General features: G+C 44.5%; 2 protein-coding genes across 5 annotated transcripts in view; both read left to right on the plus strand.

Annotated features, from left to right (window-relative positions):
* acap3b (ArfGAP with coiled-coil, ankyrin repeat and PH domains 3b) overlaps window positions 1-9,471 on the plus strand; it is a 31,597-nt gene extending 22,126 nt beyond the window's left edge. Inside the window, exons 11-26 of one of the 3 annotated variants that reach the window (XM_057029179.1) lie at window positions 1,941-2,053; window positions 2,126-2,177; window positions 2,288-2,388; window positions 2,457-2,568; window positions 2,647-2,879; window positions 3,008-3,077; window positions 3,182-3,276; window positions 3,392-3,612; window positions 3,757-3,849; window positions 3,992-4,093; window positions 4,198-4,421; window positions 4,510-4,619; window positions 4,866-4,976; window positions 5,089-5,150; window positions 7,999-8,048; window positions 8,723-9,471. In XM_057029179.1, coding sequence (XP_056885159.1) covers window positions 1,941-2,053; window positions 2,126-2,177; window positions 2,288-2,388; window positions 2,457-2,568; window positions 2,647-2,879; window positions 3,008-3,077; window positions 3,182-3,276; window positions 3,392-3,612; window positions 3,757-3,849; window positions 3,992-4,093; window positions 4,198-4,421; window positions 4,510-4,619; window positions 4,866-4,976; window positions 5,089-5,150; window positions 7,999-8,048; window positions 8,723-8,791 — 1,818 coding nt within the window. In that variant the 3' untranslated portion in view covers window positions 8,792-9,471. The remainder of the gene's footprint in view (window positions 1-1,940; window positions 2,054-2,125; window positions 2,178-2,287; window positions 2,389-2,456; window positions 2,569-2,646; window positions 2,880-3,007; window positions 3,078-3,181; window positions 3,277-3,391; window positions 3,613-3,756; window positions 3,850-3,991; window positions 4,094-4,197; window positions 4,422-4,509; window positions 4,620-4,865; window positions 4,977-5,088; window positions 5,151-7,998; window positions 8,049-8,722) is intronic. The other 2 variants (XM_057029178.1, XM_057029177.1) reach the window with 2 other exon arrangements.
* A 1,372-nt stretch (window positions 9,472-10,843) lies between these two features.
* ube2j2 (ubiquitin-conjugating enzyme E2, J2 (UBC6 homolog, yeast)) lies at window positions 10,844-14,826 on the plus strand. 2 transcript variants are annotated; one of them, XM_057029127.1, is made up of 7 exons: window positions 10,844-10,867; window positions 12,504-12,634; window positions 13,004-13,044; window positions 13,139-13,241; window positions 13,315-13,453; window positions 13,532-13,612; window positions 13,699-14,826. In XM_057029127.1, the coding sequence occupies exons 2-7, from the start codon at window positions 12,504-12,506 to the stop codon at window positions 13,987-13,989; spliced, it is 786 nt and encodes a 261-aa protein (XP_056885107.1). In that variant the 5' UTR covers window positions 10,844-10,867; the 3' UTR covers window positions 13,990-14,826. The 2 variants fall into 2 exon arrangements, with proteins under 2 accessions (XP_056885107.1, XP_056885106.1); XM_057029126.1 differs by lacking the exon at window positions 10,844-10,867 and adding an exon at window positions 11,230-11,452.
* Window positions 14,827-15,321: the final 495 nt, after the last annotated feature.

A 15,321-nucleotide genomic window follows, 5' to 3' on the forward strand; every position in this document is an offset into this window, starting at 1 on the left:
TTTGTGTTTGTTTCTGTGTTTGCTTTTTCAGACAGAGTTGTACAGACTGTGGGGAAACGACTGCAGACAGACATGTGGCTGTTTTATTGCTTCAGTTTATTTGATTTAATCTACTGATAAATATAATCTGATTGCTGCACCCTGAAAGGAATTTATGCTAAATAGCAAACTAAAAATCTAAATCGAACGGATCAAAAATGTAGCAAAGTGTATTTGAGCAAGTGTATATCTGGGTTTTGATTTTACAAATGTGGTGTGCTAAATGTTAAATCAGAGGGAAAACAAGCGCACGAAGAAGCTAAAGATCATGTCAGAAAAAAAAAAAACGTTTTGCAAGCAGTGAAAACAGCTTTAAACACTCCAATAAAGCTTTTAATATCAAGTTATAAGTGAAAATAAGGTATAAAACAGACAAAAACGAGAATAGTTTGACATTTTTGTGTCCGAAAAATGTACAAAAAATAGTTAATGCATGCGCAGATATTAACAAACACTTGTTTAGGGACCGTTGGTGATCAGGTTTACAACCCCCTGTTGGCGCTGCGGCTCCGGATGATTTAAAGTGTTCGGGGAGCCATAACATCGGCCTGATTAGGCAGCAACAGTGCGGGGAGCCGCACACAGATGGCTCCGTGACCGCGGCGCCCTTCAGAGGGCCAGGAGGGCGGACTCGGCGCCGCGCGCGCGGCTCGCGGCTGTGAAATCAAACCCCGCAGCTGTATGATAATGAGACCCACGCGGCAGGAGCGCGAGCCAGGAGCGCGAGCCAGGAGCGTGCGGCAGGTGGCGCCGCGTGAAGGAACGCCACGAGCGCGCACTTCCAGTCGCACTCGCGTCAGGACGCACGCGTGTCGGGCCCCGCTGAACCTGGTGAAATGATCCAAATGAATAATATTCTGCGGGATTCAGGAAAGTTGGTTAAATCAGGTTTTATCGCGGAGTTTGACATGTTTTTGGACGTTAAGATGAGGATATTTGACAGAGTGGACGACACCTTGGTGAGAACGAGCATTTCTGACCTATAATACTTATATTAAAGTCTTGCTTGTATTAATTAGTTCATCTTAAAATATGGCTGAAACTAGGTTGGGTGTTCTGATGCTGGAGGTATTTTACTGTTCAGTCAGGATAAAATGTTTGATGTTGATGAGAGAAATCTAACAATATTAACTTACTTTATTTAAATCCTGAGTATTATTCTGTCTTGACATCTTATGTTTCAAATACAAAATGATGTAATGGGGGGGGGGGGGGGTATCTTTTTTGCCACGTTTCTCTCAAGGAAATACACAAAAGTCATGATTTCTAATCAAGCTGTGATTTGACTATTATGGTATCGATACTATCAGCAAATAAGTGAACAGTAAAGTACATCTGTGTTGAATGATACGACTCTATAAAAGTGAATTCTGCTTTCGTGGTCATCTTCCCTTCCTCAGATTACCTTTGCAAACCCACAGCGTCCAGTGAAACCTAACCTCAGCCAGTTTCTCACCTGGCTGAACAGGTGGCCTCTGGGTTTGGAAGGGTTTCCTTTGGAAATTCAATATTGTGTGGAAGAAAATCCCCACAGAGAAATAGATTTTGCTGACAGAGAGGTGGACTTTCAGGTGTTTTTTGAAAGGTAAACCAATGAACTGATTGAGAGTGTGGCTCATCAGATGTGGGGCACTTTCACTTCATAGGGAAATCACTGCACAGTTTCTAAACCCACAAAACAACAGATTATTGATGAAACGTCATTTCTGTTTCCCTGGATGTGCAGAAGTGGACACTTAGACCACACGGAGTCAGCTGATGCCATCTTCAGTTCAGTTTATCCACAGCATAGATACAATTTTACACATAATAAAGCCATGAAATTTCCCAATTTTAGGAATTTAAATGGGCGGTTGCAGACGGCAGGATTATTATTCAGCCCCTTTTCTTTTCTCCATCAGGATTTTTCTTATGACGATCCCAAGTTGGAATTCAATGTAGATGCACCCAACGGCGTGGTGATGGAGGGGTACCTCTTCAAGAGGGCGAGCAACGCTTTCAAGACCTGGAACAGGTAAATGAAAATGAGAAGAAATTGGTCAGATAAAAATTGATGTGTAATCTTGTGTCTTATTTCTGTTTGAAGGCGATGGTTTTCAATACAGAACAGCCAGCTGGTCTACCAAAAGAAGCTCAAGGTGCAGTTCTTTACTGACATCACAGTAAATCACATGAGTGGCATATTCCTGGCAAACACAGCTGCGTTGCAGTAAGTGGTGGATATTAACTGTCAGCGGCGCCGTTGCAGGATTCCCTGACCGTGGTGGTGGAGGATCTGAGGTTGTGTTCTGTCAAACCCTGTGAGGACAACGAGAGGAGGTTCTGTTTCGAGGTGGTTTCCCCCACAAAGTGAGTGTTGGCCTCCCTAAATTCCTCCAGTGTGCGGCTTTGTGCCACTAAGAGTGTTGTGTCTGCAGGAGCTGCATGCTGCAGGCCGAGTCTGAGAAGCTGCGACAGGCGTGGATACAGGCGGTCCAGGCCAGCATCGCCTCTGCTTACAAAGACATCACTGACAACTATTACATCGAGGTGAGGAGACACGCCGACACACACGCCTGTCGACAGACACGGCGGCGTTGTTTCTGACGGGGCTGCCTGTCCCCGCAGCGTCTGGACCGGACGGCCTCACCCTCCACCAGCAGCATCGACTCGGCAAGCGAGCTCAGAGATCGGGGGGAGAGGGCCGACAGGGGGGCCCGGGGAGGCGGGGAAAGCCTGCTCCAAAGGGTGCAGAGCCTCCCAGGCAATGAACTGTGCTGCGACTGTGGACAGAGCGCCCCCTGCTGGGCCTCCATCAACCTGGGAATCCTGCTGTGCATAGAGTGCTCCGGGATCCACAGGTATGAACTCTCAGCTTGATTTTTTTATTTTAATATTCACAAATAAGGTGATTAAATATTGATGAAAACATTTTAATGGCTCCCCTCTCTTAGTAATGTGGATTCTTTCTCTCCCTCTTTTCAATCAGGAGTTTAGGTGTCCATTGCTCTAAAGTCCGCTCACTAACGTTGGACTCGTGGGAGCCAGAATTACTTAAGGTAATTTTTAAGGACTGCCTTTTTTATCTTCTGTATTTTGAAGGATTCATTCTTCTATTTCTGGCTCAGTTTGCTGACATCGTCCTCCTTCCTCTCTTGTTTAGCTGATGTGTGAACTGGGCAACACTGTGATCAATCAGATTTATGAGGGAGCCTGTGAAGAGCTGGGAGCCAAAAAACCCGGACCGTCCAGTTCAAGGTTTGTTTGGATTTAATCTTACATAACAGACTTTCATATGTAACTTTGGGCTCTGTCGTTATAAAAATGCCCAGATTAACAATAGCTTTTTGTAATGTTTGTCATCTTGATTCAGACAGGAGAAAGAAGCCTGGATCAAATCCAAATACGTGGAGAAACGTTTCCTAAAGAAGATAAGTGGCAGCGAAGCACTGGTGGAGGGCGAGAGGAAATCCCGGCCGTGGACAGTGAAGAAGTGCCACCGACACAGCAGCTCTGTACGGGCTCCACACAAAGCCCGCCGGAAATACCATCGCTACGAACCGGGCACAGCTTCACCCGCCAACCTGTCTGCAGGTCAGCATTGAAATAGATATTACTCGTCAGTAACACATGTCCTCCTGTGGGGGTACTAGACTGCTGCTCCACCATCTTGCTGGAGAATAATAATCAGTGTAGCCTTTACTGAACCTTTAATTTCGTTTTTATTTTACTTTGCAGCAGCTGCAGCCAAGTTTCGCCGGGACTCTCTCTTCTGTCCAGATGAGCTGGATTCACTGTTTTCCTACTTTGATACGGGTTCTGGTCCTCGCAGTAAGTTCTTAGCACCGATAACACTTTTGAATTTATATAAGATGTGTGATAGAAATTAACCGCGGCTGCTAACACCAGTGATGGTGAGTCGCACAGTTTGGCCTTTAAAATCATTAACGTGTCCATGGCTTGGCGATGTTTGGCCCCGCAGGTCTCAGCAGCGACAGCGGCCTGGGAGGAAGCACTGACGGCAGCACAGACATCCTGGTGTTTGGCTCAGTGGTGGACAGCGTCACAGAGGAAGGTGAGTGTGGTTCTGAACATTTTATATATCTTTATATGTACTTTTCTTACTTACAATTATAATATTTGTTCACGTCGATGCCACCTTTGCTGGTCGACCCTCAGAGGAGGAGTCAGAGGAGTCGTCCAGCGGTGAGGTAGAAATCGAACAAGAGGTGCCCTCTGACCCTGAAGACCCGAGGGAACTGCACCCCGGGGCACTGCTCCACCGGGCCTCACGTCTCCACAACCTACCGCTCATGGCAGAGGCGCTGGCTCATGGTGCAGATATACATGCTGCGAGTGAGGAGGAAGAGGGAAAGACTCCGCTGATTCAGGCTGTGATGGGGGTGAGACAACCCTGTACCAAAACCTCCCCAGTGATACCCAGTTATACTGGTTCTAAATTCTAAAAAGAGCTTTCTGTGTTTCTGTCAGGGCTCTTTAATAGCCTGTGAGTTCCTGCTACAGAACGGAGCCGACGTGAACCAGAGGGACATGAGAGGCAGAGGACCCCTGCATCACGCCACCGATCTGGGACACACTGGGTGAGAAACAGAACGGCTGCCCGTGCTGAAATAGCTCATTTCACGTCGGACCAGAGGTTTCCGGTTCAATCCTGGGTTCTGGTAGACCAGTTTTGTGGGGTGGCAGTGGCTGAGTCTGGGTTGGGAGTTGGGGCGCTGCGTGCTGTGTCCTCCTGGGGGTTGTTGTAGCTACATGTGTGTACTGACAGTGTTTGATTTACCCGATACTGCAGCATGAATCTCATCTCCGTGTCTGCTGACGTTCAGTCAGGTGTGTCTGTTCCTGAAGAGAGGAGCATCGCAGACTGAGGTGGACGAGCAGGGTCACGACCCCCTGAGCATCGCAGTCCAAGCTGCCAACGCAGACATCGTCACCCTGTGAGTCCTCTTCACTCTTCTCGACCCCCAGCTGTTTGAAGTTTCAAAACTTTCCAACTGTTTAGATCAGCGATTTTTTTAAAAGGCAAGGTCTGTCTGTCCTCTCCTCCAGACTGCGCCTGGCACGGATGAACGAGGAGATGCGGGAGGCAGAAGCTCCGCTGGGGCAACCAGGTCAATACCACAGCAGCAGCCCCACAGAGCAGCAGTATAGGAAGTGCATCCAGGAGTTTATCTGCCTCACAATAGAGGAATGCTAGTGGTTACCTCTATGTCCAGCAGCATAGATTGTGCTCCCAATCTCTGTCTGTGTACACTGTACATATACATAAATATATATATTCCTCCTGACTGGGAAAACACTGAATAATGCAGACAACGTTGGCCCTAAGCACTGGTCTCAGCTGTATACCACAGATTTATGCTCATGGGCAACTTTTTAGAGTTGAGGAGACAGCAACATAGCAGTTCTTGTCATGGGAAGACCCCCGATGGACCTTTTGCTTACACAACACACCGTTTCTTCTGCATCATCACCGCCTCTCTGCTTGCTGTTACCAGCCATGCTACACAAACTCCATGAAATGACATCCACGGCGCCTGGCTGACAGGGCCGTCCTCTATCTAATCATCCTATGGTGTAACCTTTGGTGTGAGGGTCGCGGGCCCACCGTTACCTGGCATCTCTTGCCTCACTTTATAAGTTATAGAGGTCGATATTTAATGTACGTGCTGTGACATTGTGTGAAAAAAAACATAAAAAAAACCTAGAAACGGACAGACATGTCATTTGTTAATGAAGGGAAATTTCATATCTAACTGTGAAAAAAGTAGTGAAGGGCTCATGGAGATGAGACGACGTCCCTGTGGTGAATAAGCGAGCGAACGACTGCGTGAGTTCATTCTGTAAGGAAGAAGAGAAGCTCTGCACTTTTCCACAAATCCAGTTTTATTATTATGTTTGTTTTTTTCAAATTTGCGTTCTTGATTTACTGTCTATTTTATTTATGCTTTTCTCCCAGGAGGATCAGTGCAATGCATTCCAGGATGCAGTTTACTCCTGCATATATGTCAATGATTATGAAAGCTTTGGACAGGCAAAAAATGCTGTTTTGTGTCCTTTTGGATGGCCTTACGTTGCTCTGAGTATAATTATTGGCATTTAGACACCACAGGAAGAGATTATTGCAAGCCTATTGAGGGAAATTCTTGTTGAAAGGGTTTTTTTTTGTTGTTGCAATGGTCAAATAAACAGTCTTGTAGCATCAGGAAGGGGAAATACTGTATACTGGGGTTTCATGACTATTCCCAGTGTGTAAGAAAGACATATTGTGCACGGTTCCTGTAAATTTCTGACTAAGTTCAGGTTCTCACTGAATATTCTGGCACAGTCTGGTGTTTTTTTGGGCATGAAACATTAACCTATAGAGTATGTTAAGAACGGAGGCATTAATATTGGAGGGATGGTGGTTTGACAGACAGCCATGTTATTAGTTGGTGAAACCCTGGTTCCTCACAATCATAATGGTGACAGACGATCCTTTTCGTGCTGTTTCCAAAAGTCATCGTCATGGTACCTGTAATAAGAACACCTCTGTTCAACATGTTTCTGGTGTCTTTGGGCGTGTCTGCCCTCCTGGAGCAGCCATGCTTACAGCATTCTCTGCATGCTTTACCAAATAAGCTGTTGGGCAAATCAACACGTTGCATTCTAAGCATGAAGGAATATTTCTCTATAGTTTGCTCCATTAACCGAACATCGTGCCGTGCAGTCGTGTGTGATAAGCATGTACCACTATGGCCCCTCTGGTTTTTTGCAGCTCCGTGCCACCTGCAGATGAGGCCAGCGCCGACTTCCTCATTCCTGATGTTCTTTTGTTCTTATCTTTACGTACACGTCTTGTCAAACGTGGTTTATTTTCCTCTGCCAAAGAATTTTGAAACGGAGGTTGTCCGCTGACGCCTTTTTCGGAGCTGTCGGGAGGTGCGGCGCGTCGCGCTTTTGTTTTGTGACATGACAGACTCGGTGTGCTGTGACCAGCCTGGAAGCGGGCGGTGTTGTGCAATAGTTCCGTGTACTGCAAGTAAAACCGGTCTAGGACGATGTGACACTACTGTGACTGTTAAAGGCCCCGGCAGAAGTATTAAATGTTGTGTTATGTGTGTGTGTCGATGTAGGAGTGCGTAAAGATGCAGTTCTAAGCAAACCTGATGTAAATAGTACACTTGTGTAATTTTAACTCGACGCCAACTGCCTGTCTCTCAGCATTCGGTCAGATTTGACTGTCTGATCTGGTTTGTGTCTCTCTTTTTCTCTGTGACCCACAAAAGGGGGAAAAAAATCCAGTCTGTGTGGCAGTTCTTCTGTTCACTGGGATTTTTTTTGTTCTTTTTCTTCAGAAGCAATGAGGGAGGGGGGGACAAAACACCTAAAAATAAAACTGAAAACCTATTGATGAACTAACCCTGCTTCCTGCTTCTTGCTCTCATTTCTCTGTCCTGTCTCTAACATGCTCTCATTGGTGTTTTTTTACTCTGTGGTCAGTTAATAAAAGGTTGAGTGAGCGAGCCAATAGATCCGATCGGGCGGTGGGAGGATGCTCATTCTATTCATTATGGGTCTAACAGATAATTGTGAGCTTATTCATGCTGTTAAAATGATTTCCTTCATGTTAACAACTATAAAACAGGTGCTCACTAAATAATTAAAGATCGCTTTGCTGATTTTGTTTTCTAATGTATTTTTAACTGCAACAGCAATTGAATTACTTAAATGTCTGTAAAACACGTGAAGTATCCCATAGCATGACCCAAAACATCGCCCTATCTGAGAGAAAAGCTTCTCCTCGTGAACTTTAGATGATGTTTTAGGCCACACACTCGTAAATAAACTGTTCACAGATGTGTCGTCTGACTGACAACGAACCTCTCACACAACACAAACCGAAAAAAATAAACGGCTCGTGTCCGTTTGAGTGAAGCGAGTGACTTAAACATCATTGCTTGTGTCACCTTTTACCAGGGTTTGCAACAGGCAGCAGGAGAGTTAAAGCCAAGGATGTTCGGGAGAGAGTGAGTGAAGCATCCTGGTCTGTCGTACAACAGATTCTGTCACTGTCGCTGCTCTGGTGCTTGTGAGCTGAATGGGTTTTTGTTTTTTTTTAGATTTGAAGCTCCCCTTTTCTTGCATGTAAAACCAATGATGGTATCTTCCTGTTAAGAGTTAAAGGTTTTTTGGGAGTGGGATGTACTCCTGCATGGTTACTGTTTAACCAGCAGCAATCAGGGGTTAACACGGTTACAGTCCAACAAGCAGAACTGGGACCTGTTGAGAGATTTAATTGGATTTCTTCATTCCCAATCCTGCTTGTTGGTTTGAAATAATGATCTGTGGCTACTGCAGCTAATCCTTCTAATCTAAATCAGATAGAAAGGTAAGTAGTTTAGACTATTCCAGTTTAGAGCACTTGATTCTATCACCCTTCTGTGCATATAAGGATGGAATAGTGATCTTAGAGGAACATGAACGGGATGCTCACCACTCTTTCCTGCTTTTCTGCACACTAACCAGTACCAAAGCTGCCCAACGGGGGTGATTGGTGTGAATTGTGGTGGGGAAATCTTGTGCCTTGAATCTTGAATGAAGCGTTAGTGGAAACAGTGTTTGAAGGCTAACGTCAGCAGACTGCTCACTTCGGTCTCTGAGTCCCTGTCCTGCGGCTTGACCCGAGTGTCCCCTGTTACAGGTGACATCTCCCGTGTTGATGTCTTTCGCGAGTTTTCTCTCCTCGCGTCTCTCCAGCCCGAGAAGCTGAGAAGAAGGAGTGTCCAGTTCAGCCAGTGCAGGAGCCCATCGCTGACCAACGCATCTTCAGAGGGTTCTTCAGCTCCTCTGGAATTTGAATAGACACCGATCACCTACTGAAAGACAGTTCGATTTAAACACAAGACAGAACAATGTCACTCCCTGGTCAGCTTGAAAACATGGATGTTAAAGTTTCACATGGCCTGATGTTTCTTTTGGGATTGACAAGCAGTGACGCCAGAAATGAAATGAAGTGAAATGAAAAAATTAAGAAATATTGGATGTTGTGGTTTTAAAAGGAAATTTCATACTGCACTTTTTTTGTTATGGTAAAGTTATTTCAAGCATAAGAGCTCCCAAGAAAACTTTGAGATTAAAAGCAAACTTTAATAATAATGCAGTAGATCATGCTGCATTTAATTTAGTTGTATTTTACACAAATGTAGCATAAACTAGTAATCAAAAAAACGTTTTGGTTAAGTTGTGGGACCTATATGATCTAGAGATGCGGTACCATTTGTGCAAATTTTATACAGATTCACATTTACTCTCTATGATGAGTTTGCTATTTAAATCACAGTTCTCCCCCATGTTTTTTTTTAAAAAGAATTTTACTTTGTATATGACAAGTAAAATTACTGTAAGACATGACATACAACAAAAACTGAATAAATAGATTTATGTAAAGGAGCATATATTTTATATTCAGCACATGGCTTCATTATTATCATTTTTATATTTTCACAAATACTTCGCGATCTGCCAGTAGAGATATAGAGGAAGGACATTAAGGGATTACGGTTAAATCACGTGCCCTGAACACATGGCACCAACATGTGATTAGGTCACATGACGGGAAAATTTGCTCCGGCGTCAGACAACATCTGCGCATGCGTAGATGTCCGTCACGTCGTTATTCCACACTTCTTTTAATTAGTAATGCTTCCCATTCTTATAAAAATACAGAACGACTGCCAAAAATCCAACTGGCTGATGACAAAACAGAAAAAAACGAAAATCCTCAATCTCTTGTTATTTAAACCAACAATTCATAATGTCTTCATAAAGCCATTCATAGATTGTATGACTGAAACCATTCAAATTAATTGGCAAAGATCCTTTTAAAGAGATAAAAACAGCCGGTTGTTCCACATCACAAACAAGGTTTTTATGAGATTAGAAGACACTAACTTCCACCTCAGATGTGCCTTTAACCTCAATAAATTTCCCTAATTATCAGCCTTCCATTAGTTTTATTTTTAGTTTAATAAGCATAATTGGAATCCCCATGTTGCCCCATTGGGGAATTGCATGTGATTTACTAAAATGAATCCATATTTTACAAATGCCAATTTTTTAAAATTAGGACCTTTGACATTGCTTTTCATCCATAAACTATGTGGAGGAAGGAAAATGCAGTAAACTTTAGGATATCTTACAGAACTATTATAGCTGTATTTAAATGCTGACTATATTGTTCACGCATTTATTTTTCAATTTTACTTTTAATGCGTTAGCTTGGAACAGAATGGAACACCACAGGGCAGTATTGTGAGCCCATTATCATTTTCTGTAATGATAAATGATGTGTTTGCAGGGATGGAACTGGGGATGTGGTGCACTTTTCGGATGATGGAGCACCCTGGAATAGGGGTTGGAATTTGGAGTTCCTTACAGATAAAATTCAAGAGGCTATTCTAAAAGTAGAGAAGTGGGCAAACAAATGGGGGGGTGTTCAGGTTTTCAGCCGATAAGACAAAAAAATATGCTTTTTAAGAAAAAGAAAGTTAGGAGGGAGGCTAAGCTAAAATGATCTAATCAGGAACTAGAAAAGAGTCAAACACTTTGTTTAAAAAGTTTGATAAAATACTAATCAATAAAATCAGTGTCTTAAGACTGTGTACAGGGGCCTTTCAATCTCTGACATCAGCACTACCAGTAGAGATGGGGGAGCAACCGCTGGAGGAAGAGTGAGTGGAGCATGTCTTGGTCCATTGTAGAAAATACAAATTACAAAGAGACAAATGATCCAAGAACTTGATAAACAAAGATTACAGTTGGATGTGAGGGATATTCTGCAGAGCAGGTCGGTGAGCAAGCTGCAAAAATTTATGAGGGACTAAGTTGATGGAGAGAATATAGGGTTTGTGTGTCTTTTCTTTTTCTGTTTTTTTTTAGCCGGTATCTTGCTCAGATTTATTGGTCTTGGGTGGCTGTCCCACCCAGTCGGTGGCGGTAATGCGCTCGAATATCGCCAACCGCCATTAAACGGGAAGGAAGAAAAAACAAGACTATTGACAGAAACTCACACTAAAAGAAATACAAAAAGAAACAAAGCACCATGTAATCCCACAGAATTATTGAAGAGGAATCCGGGCGATGTCGCTTTTAGGGTGATTTTTTAAATGCTACTTTTAGATTTAACAGTAATAGGGCAGCCTGCTACACACTCCAGTCCAGACGGTGGCGGTAATGCGCCTGCAAGTTGGCTGCCAACCGCCATCCGGAAGAAGAAGACGAAGAAGAGCGTCGCTTCACTCCCGTTGGCGATAGCATTAGCTAAAGCTGCGTTTTTGTCATCGTCTCATCGGTTTGGGGTTTGACAGCAGAAACAGCAGCTCTATTTCGTGTCCAACCACGAATTTCACTTTTCACTGGGGTGTCTGGAGAGGTAGGTCTGTCCTGTACATCTTCCGGGCGGTACCGGCGAGCGATTTGGGTTTCCTTAGCCTTTGGCGCTGATGATAGGCAGCTCCACATTACGGTGGCCTACCTTAGGTAACGCCACTATGGTGGTGGACGGGACTTACCGTATCTCCAGCTGTACCGGCTGACTCTCATGATGTGTGAGGTTGGCGTGCGTATGTGTATTTATAAACGGCGATTAGTGGAGTTCGTTACTTTTTCGGGTAATCGGATTGCAAGTGTTTGTTTACATGGTTGGCAGTCTGTTATCGATCTCCATTGAGTGATCATATGTTACGGACAGATTTATCACCCCAGCTTGCAAAACAGCGAATGACTTTAAACTATAACCTCTTGCGCTGACGCAGAGAACTCTGTTATTCGGAAACAACACTGCCTTGATTACAGCCACAAGGTCATTCGTGGTTAACATGCATTTTGTGAGTATATGTATATCTGTATATGTATCAAAGGAGCCATAAGCACGTAATAAGAATACAAAAGTGTCATTAAACTGAGACCGTGAAAAGTGAGATTAAACCAAGGACCATTAAGGGAACTCCTATTTTGGCATCCTCCCTATGTACCACAGAATGGCTGGGTTGAATCAGAACAGTAATTTCTCATCCTTTGTCTTTTTACACATTTAACAGACACACAAAAACAGCATATCTGTGTTGTTTTAGGGTGCAAGTGAAGCAAGCTGTATTATTTTACTCATCCATGACTGGATGATTGCATCTGTTGCTGACTTTGTCGGCCTGGAAGGAAGTGTCACAAAATGGGGATGTTTCAGCATCCGGCCTGATGAAACCGGGCTGCAGAATCTGGCTCGTTCAAGCAGCTGACTGCTGACCCACATATTTTTAGCAAATTTTCACCAGTGCTAATTTCCAGTTAAAAACCACTTTTAACTGATATTACAAACCGTGCTTTGTTTACCAGGTGATGCTTTGACCCAGTACATCAAGAGTACATGGAGAGTACATCAATTTAATCCAATCCCAATAACGGTGTTTATTGTCTTTGTGTTAAAGATGAACAACAACGGGAATAAGAGAGCTACAACCACTGCCACTCAGAGACTTAAGCAAGATTACCTCAGGATAAAGAAAGACCCTGTGCCTTACATCTGTGCTGAACCTCTCCCCTCCAACATCCTAGAATGGTAAGGTCTCCCTGACACAGCAGTGATGCTGCACTTTTATCAGGTCTGAAGAGTTCTGGAAAATAATCCTCTGAAGATTTCACCTAAAACCAGTGCTATCATGATTATAATCTAAATTCCTGATCTACTGCTATATTCAACAAGCATTGGCTTTAAATCAGAACTTAAATTACCATATAATATTGACTTCCTGTTTTGTGATTACGTAATCATTACCATTAGAGAAATTGAGCATGTGAATTTTTTAAAAGCACTTAATTAAAAACAGAATTTTGTTGCATTAATCACTCAATTGCTACTAAGTGGAAAGACAAGAAGGTAATGGAGCATAGTTGAGTGTAATAATTAAGCCTTTTCTCTGCTTTTTAGGCACTATGTGGTCAGAGGTCCTGAGAAAACTCCATATGAAGGTGACGGACGTTACGGATGATTCTGCATCTTTGTGTGGACTTACGTTTACTTCTGCCTGTTGCAGACGGACCTGACATGTTTTATTCCCCACAGGAGGATATTATCATGGGAAACTCATATTTCCCCGAGAATTCCCTTTTAAACCCCCGAGCATCTACATGATAACACCGAATGGAAGATTCAAGTGTAACACCAGGTAAGAATTGAAATTTTCCTTCGAGATTAAAAAAAACCCAAACTGACGCTCTATTGTGTCTGTGCCTCCACAGGTTGTGTTTGTCCATCACAGACTTCCATCCAGACACATGGAACCCCGCCTGGTCCGTGTCCACCATCCTCACAGGTTTGCTCAGCTTCATGGTGGAGAAAGGCCCCACCCTCGGCAGCATCGAGACCTCCGACTACACCGTGAGCACCAAACGTTCCCGTAGAGCTCCTGCTGGTGATGTCTGAAATAGCTGATGTCCACCTTTTTCTGTTTTCCAGAAAAGACAGCTGTCGGCACAAAGCCTTGCCTTTAACCTCAAGGATAAGGTCTTCTGTGAGCTGTTTCCTGACGTGGTAGATGTATGTTCCTCTGCCCCCGGATCAAATATGCCCTGTCTGTATCCTTCTCTCTGCTGGATTAACATTTCTCTCCTGTCCTCCACCAGGAGATGAAGCAGAAACAGAAGGCCCAGGAGGAGTTACGAGCCCGCACCCAGCCCCTCCCTCTGCCCGATGTGGTGCCCGATGGCGACCCCCAGCAAGCCCATTACGGCCTCCCTGCCATCAACGGAGCCCCCGTCCTGCTGCCGGGGGCCAACCACGCCCCGGGCCTGGAGCAGGCCAATCGCAACCATGGACTTCTGGGCGGGGCTTTAGCCAACCTGTTTGTGATTGTAGGCTTTGCTGCGTTTGCCTACACTGTCAAATACGTGCTGAGGAGCATAGCCCAGGAGTGAAGTCCATCAGAGCAGGAGCCCACCCCCCCCCCATGCAGATGAGCCTTCTCCTGGACTCAACAATCTAGAAACACTCTATGGGGGAGGATGGTCGGTCCTGCGATCAACCCCACCACCACCAACTTTGGAAGACGTCCCACTGAAGGAGGACTGGAGGGAGAGAAGACGCGGGTGGGAGTGGCAGTGGGGGGGGGTTATTGAAAACAGTTGTGACCCACGAGCTTTGCTGCTTCAGTGGTACATGTCAGTTGGAACAAGCTTGACCCGCGGGTTTCCCCAGACACCAGAAGCAAAGACCAGTTTGACCAGTTTCAGGTCGTTCGAGCAGAAATTATTGGTTGAAACAGAATCTGCAGCGGTGAGAGAAAGCGCCGACGCACCGAGTCTGAGCGGCGACCCGGTGACGATCCACATCTGTTTACAACCCGCGGGCCAAGCTTTCGATCACATACGGAACCTTCATCCTATAATTGGCCTCCCAAACATCAAATAATGATTACGGAGACATTTGAAGAGCACCGATGTTTTCTTTCTGTCCTTTCACCCATTTTTCTAATTTAAAGGGTTGGATCATAACGGTTCTGGCGACAGGGCTGAGCTGTGGCCACAGATTACTTCACTGCTGGTTACCTGTTGTGTAGTCAAGTTAGGTTTAGTGTGTATGATTATGTTTCAACAAATCTCTGCTCTTTTCTTGGAACCATCTCAATAAACAAGACAGCCTGCTGATGGTTGATAACAGACAGATGTCCATGCTCCATTTAATGATGTGTGACATTGTATGTTTTCATAGTAAATGCAAATAAATAACCCCGTGTGATGGGGGATTTTAGAAAACTTTTTTTTGTCCCGTTACTGTCCAAAAACACGCATGTTAGATTGTGAGACTCCAAATCAGGATTCAACAACCCGGTCCCATAAGGGCTGTGATCCTGCCAGGTTTTCTGTCCAACCGGGCAGAAATCTGAACATTTGGGGCCCAGAAAATGTCAAATGTTCACCTGGTCAGACAGAAAACCCGGCCTGGATTCTGGCCCTTAGCAGGAGCGGGTTTCTCAATCCTCTAAACTATATAATATTCATCAAACTCTCATAAGTCAATGGAATTCCTCCCTGGGGGTGCATGTGTGGCAGGGAGGAGACCCGGAACAATCTGGAGGAATTATGTTTGGGTGTGGAAAGTTTTGTGTTCTCCTGGAGGAAGATGTGCACTTTACTACCCCAGTAATTAAGTGGAAGAAAGAGGGGGGGAATAATCAGCTGTGGCTGCAGACAGTGTTGGACGGCATCAGGTGTAAAATTCTTGCAGTCTCCATCTCACTTTAAAACGAT

Source organism: Takifugu flavidus, chromosome 4 (genome assembly GCF_003711565.1).
Source record: "Takifugu flavidus isolate HTHZ2018 chromosome 4, ASM371156v2, whole genome shotgun sequence".
Lineage (NCBI taxonomy): Eukaryota > Metazoa > Chordata > Actinopteri > Tetraodontiformes > Tetraodontidae > Takifugu > Takifugu flavidus.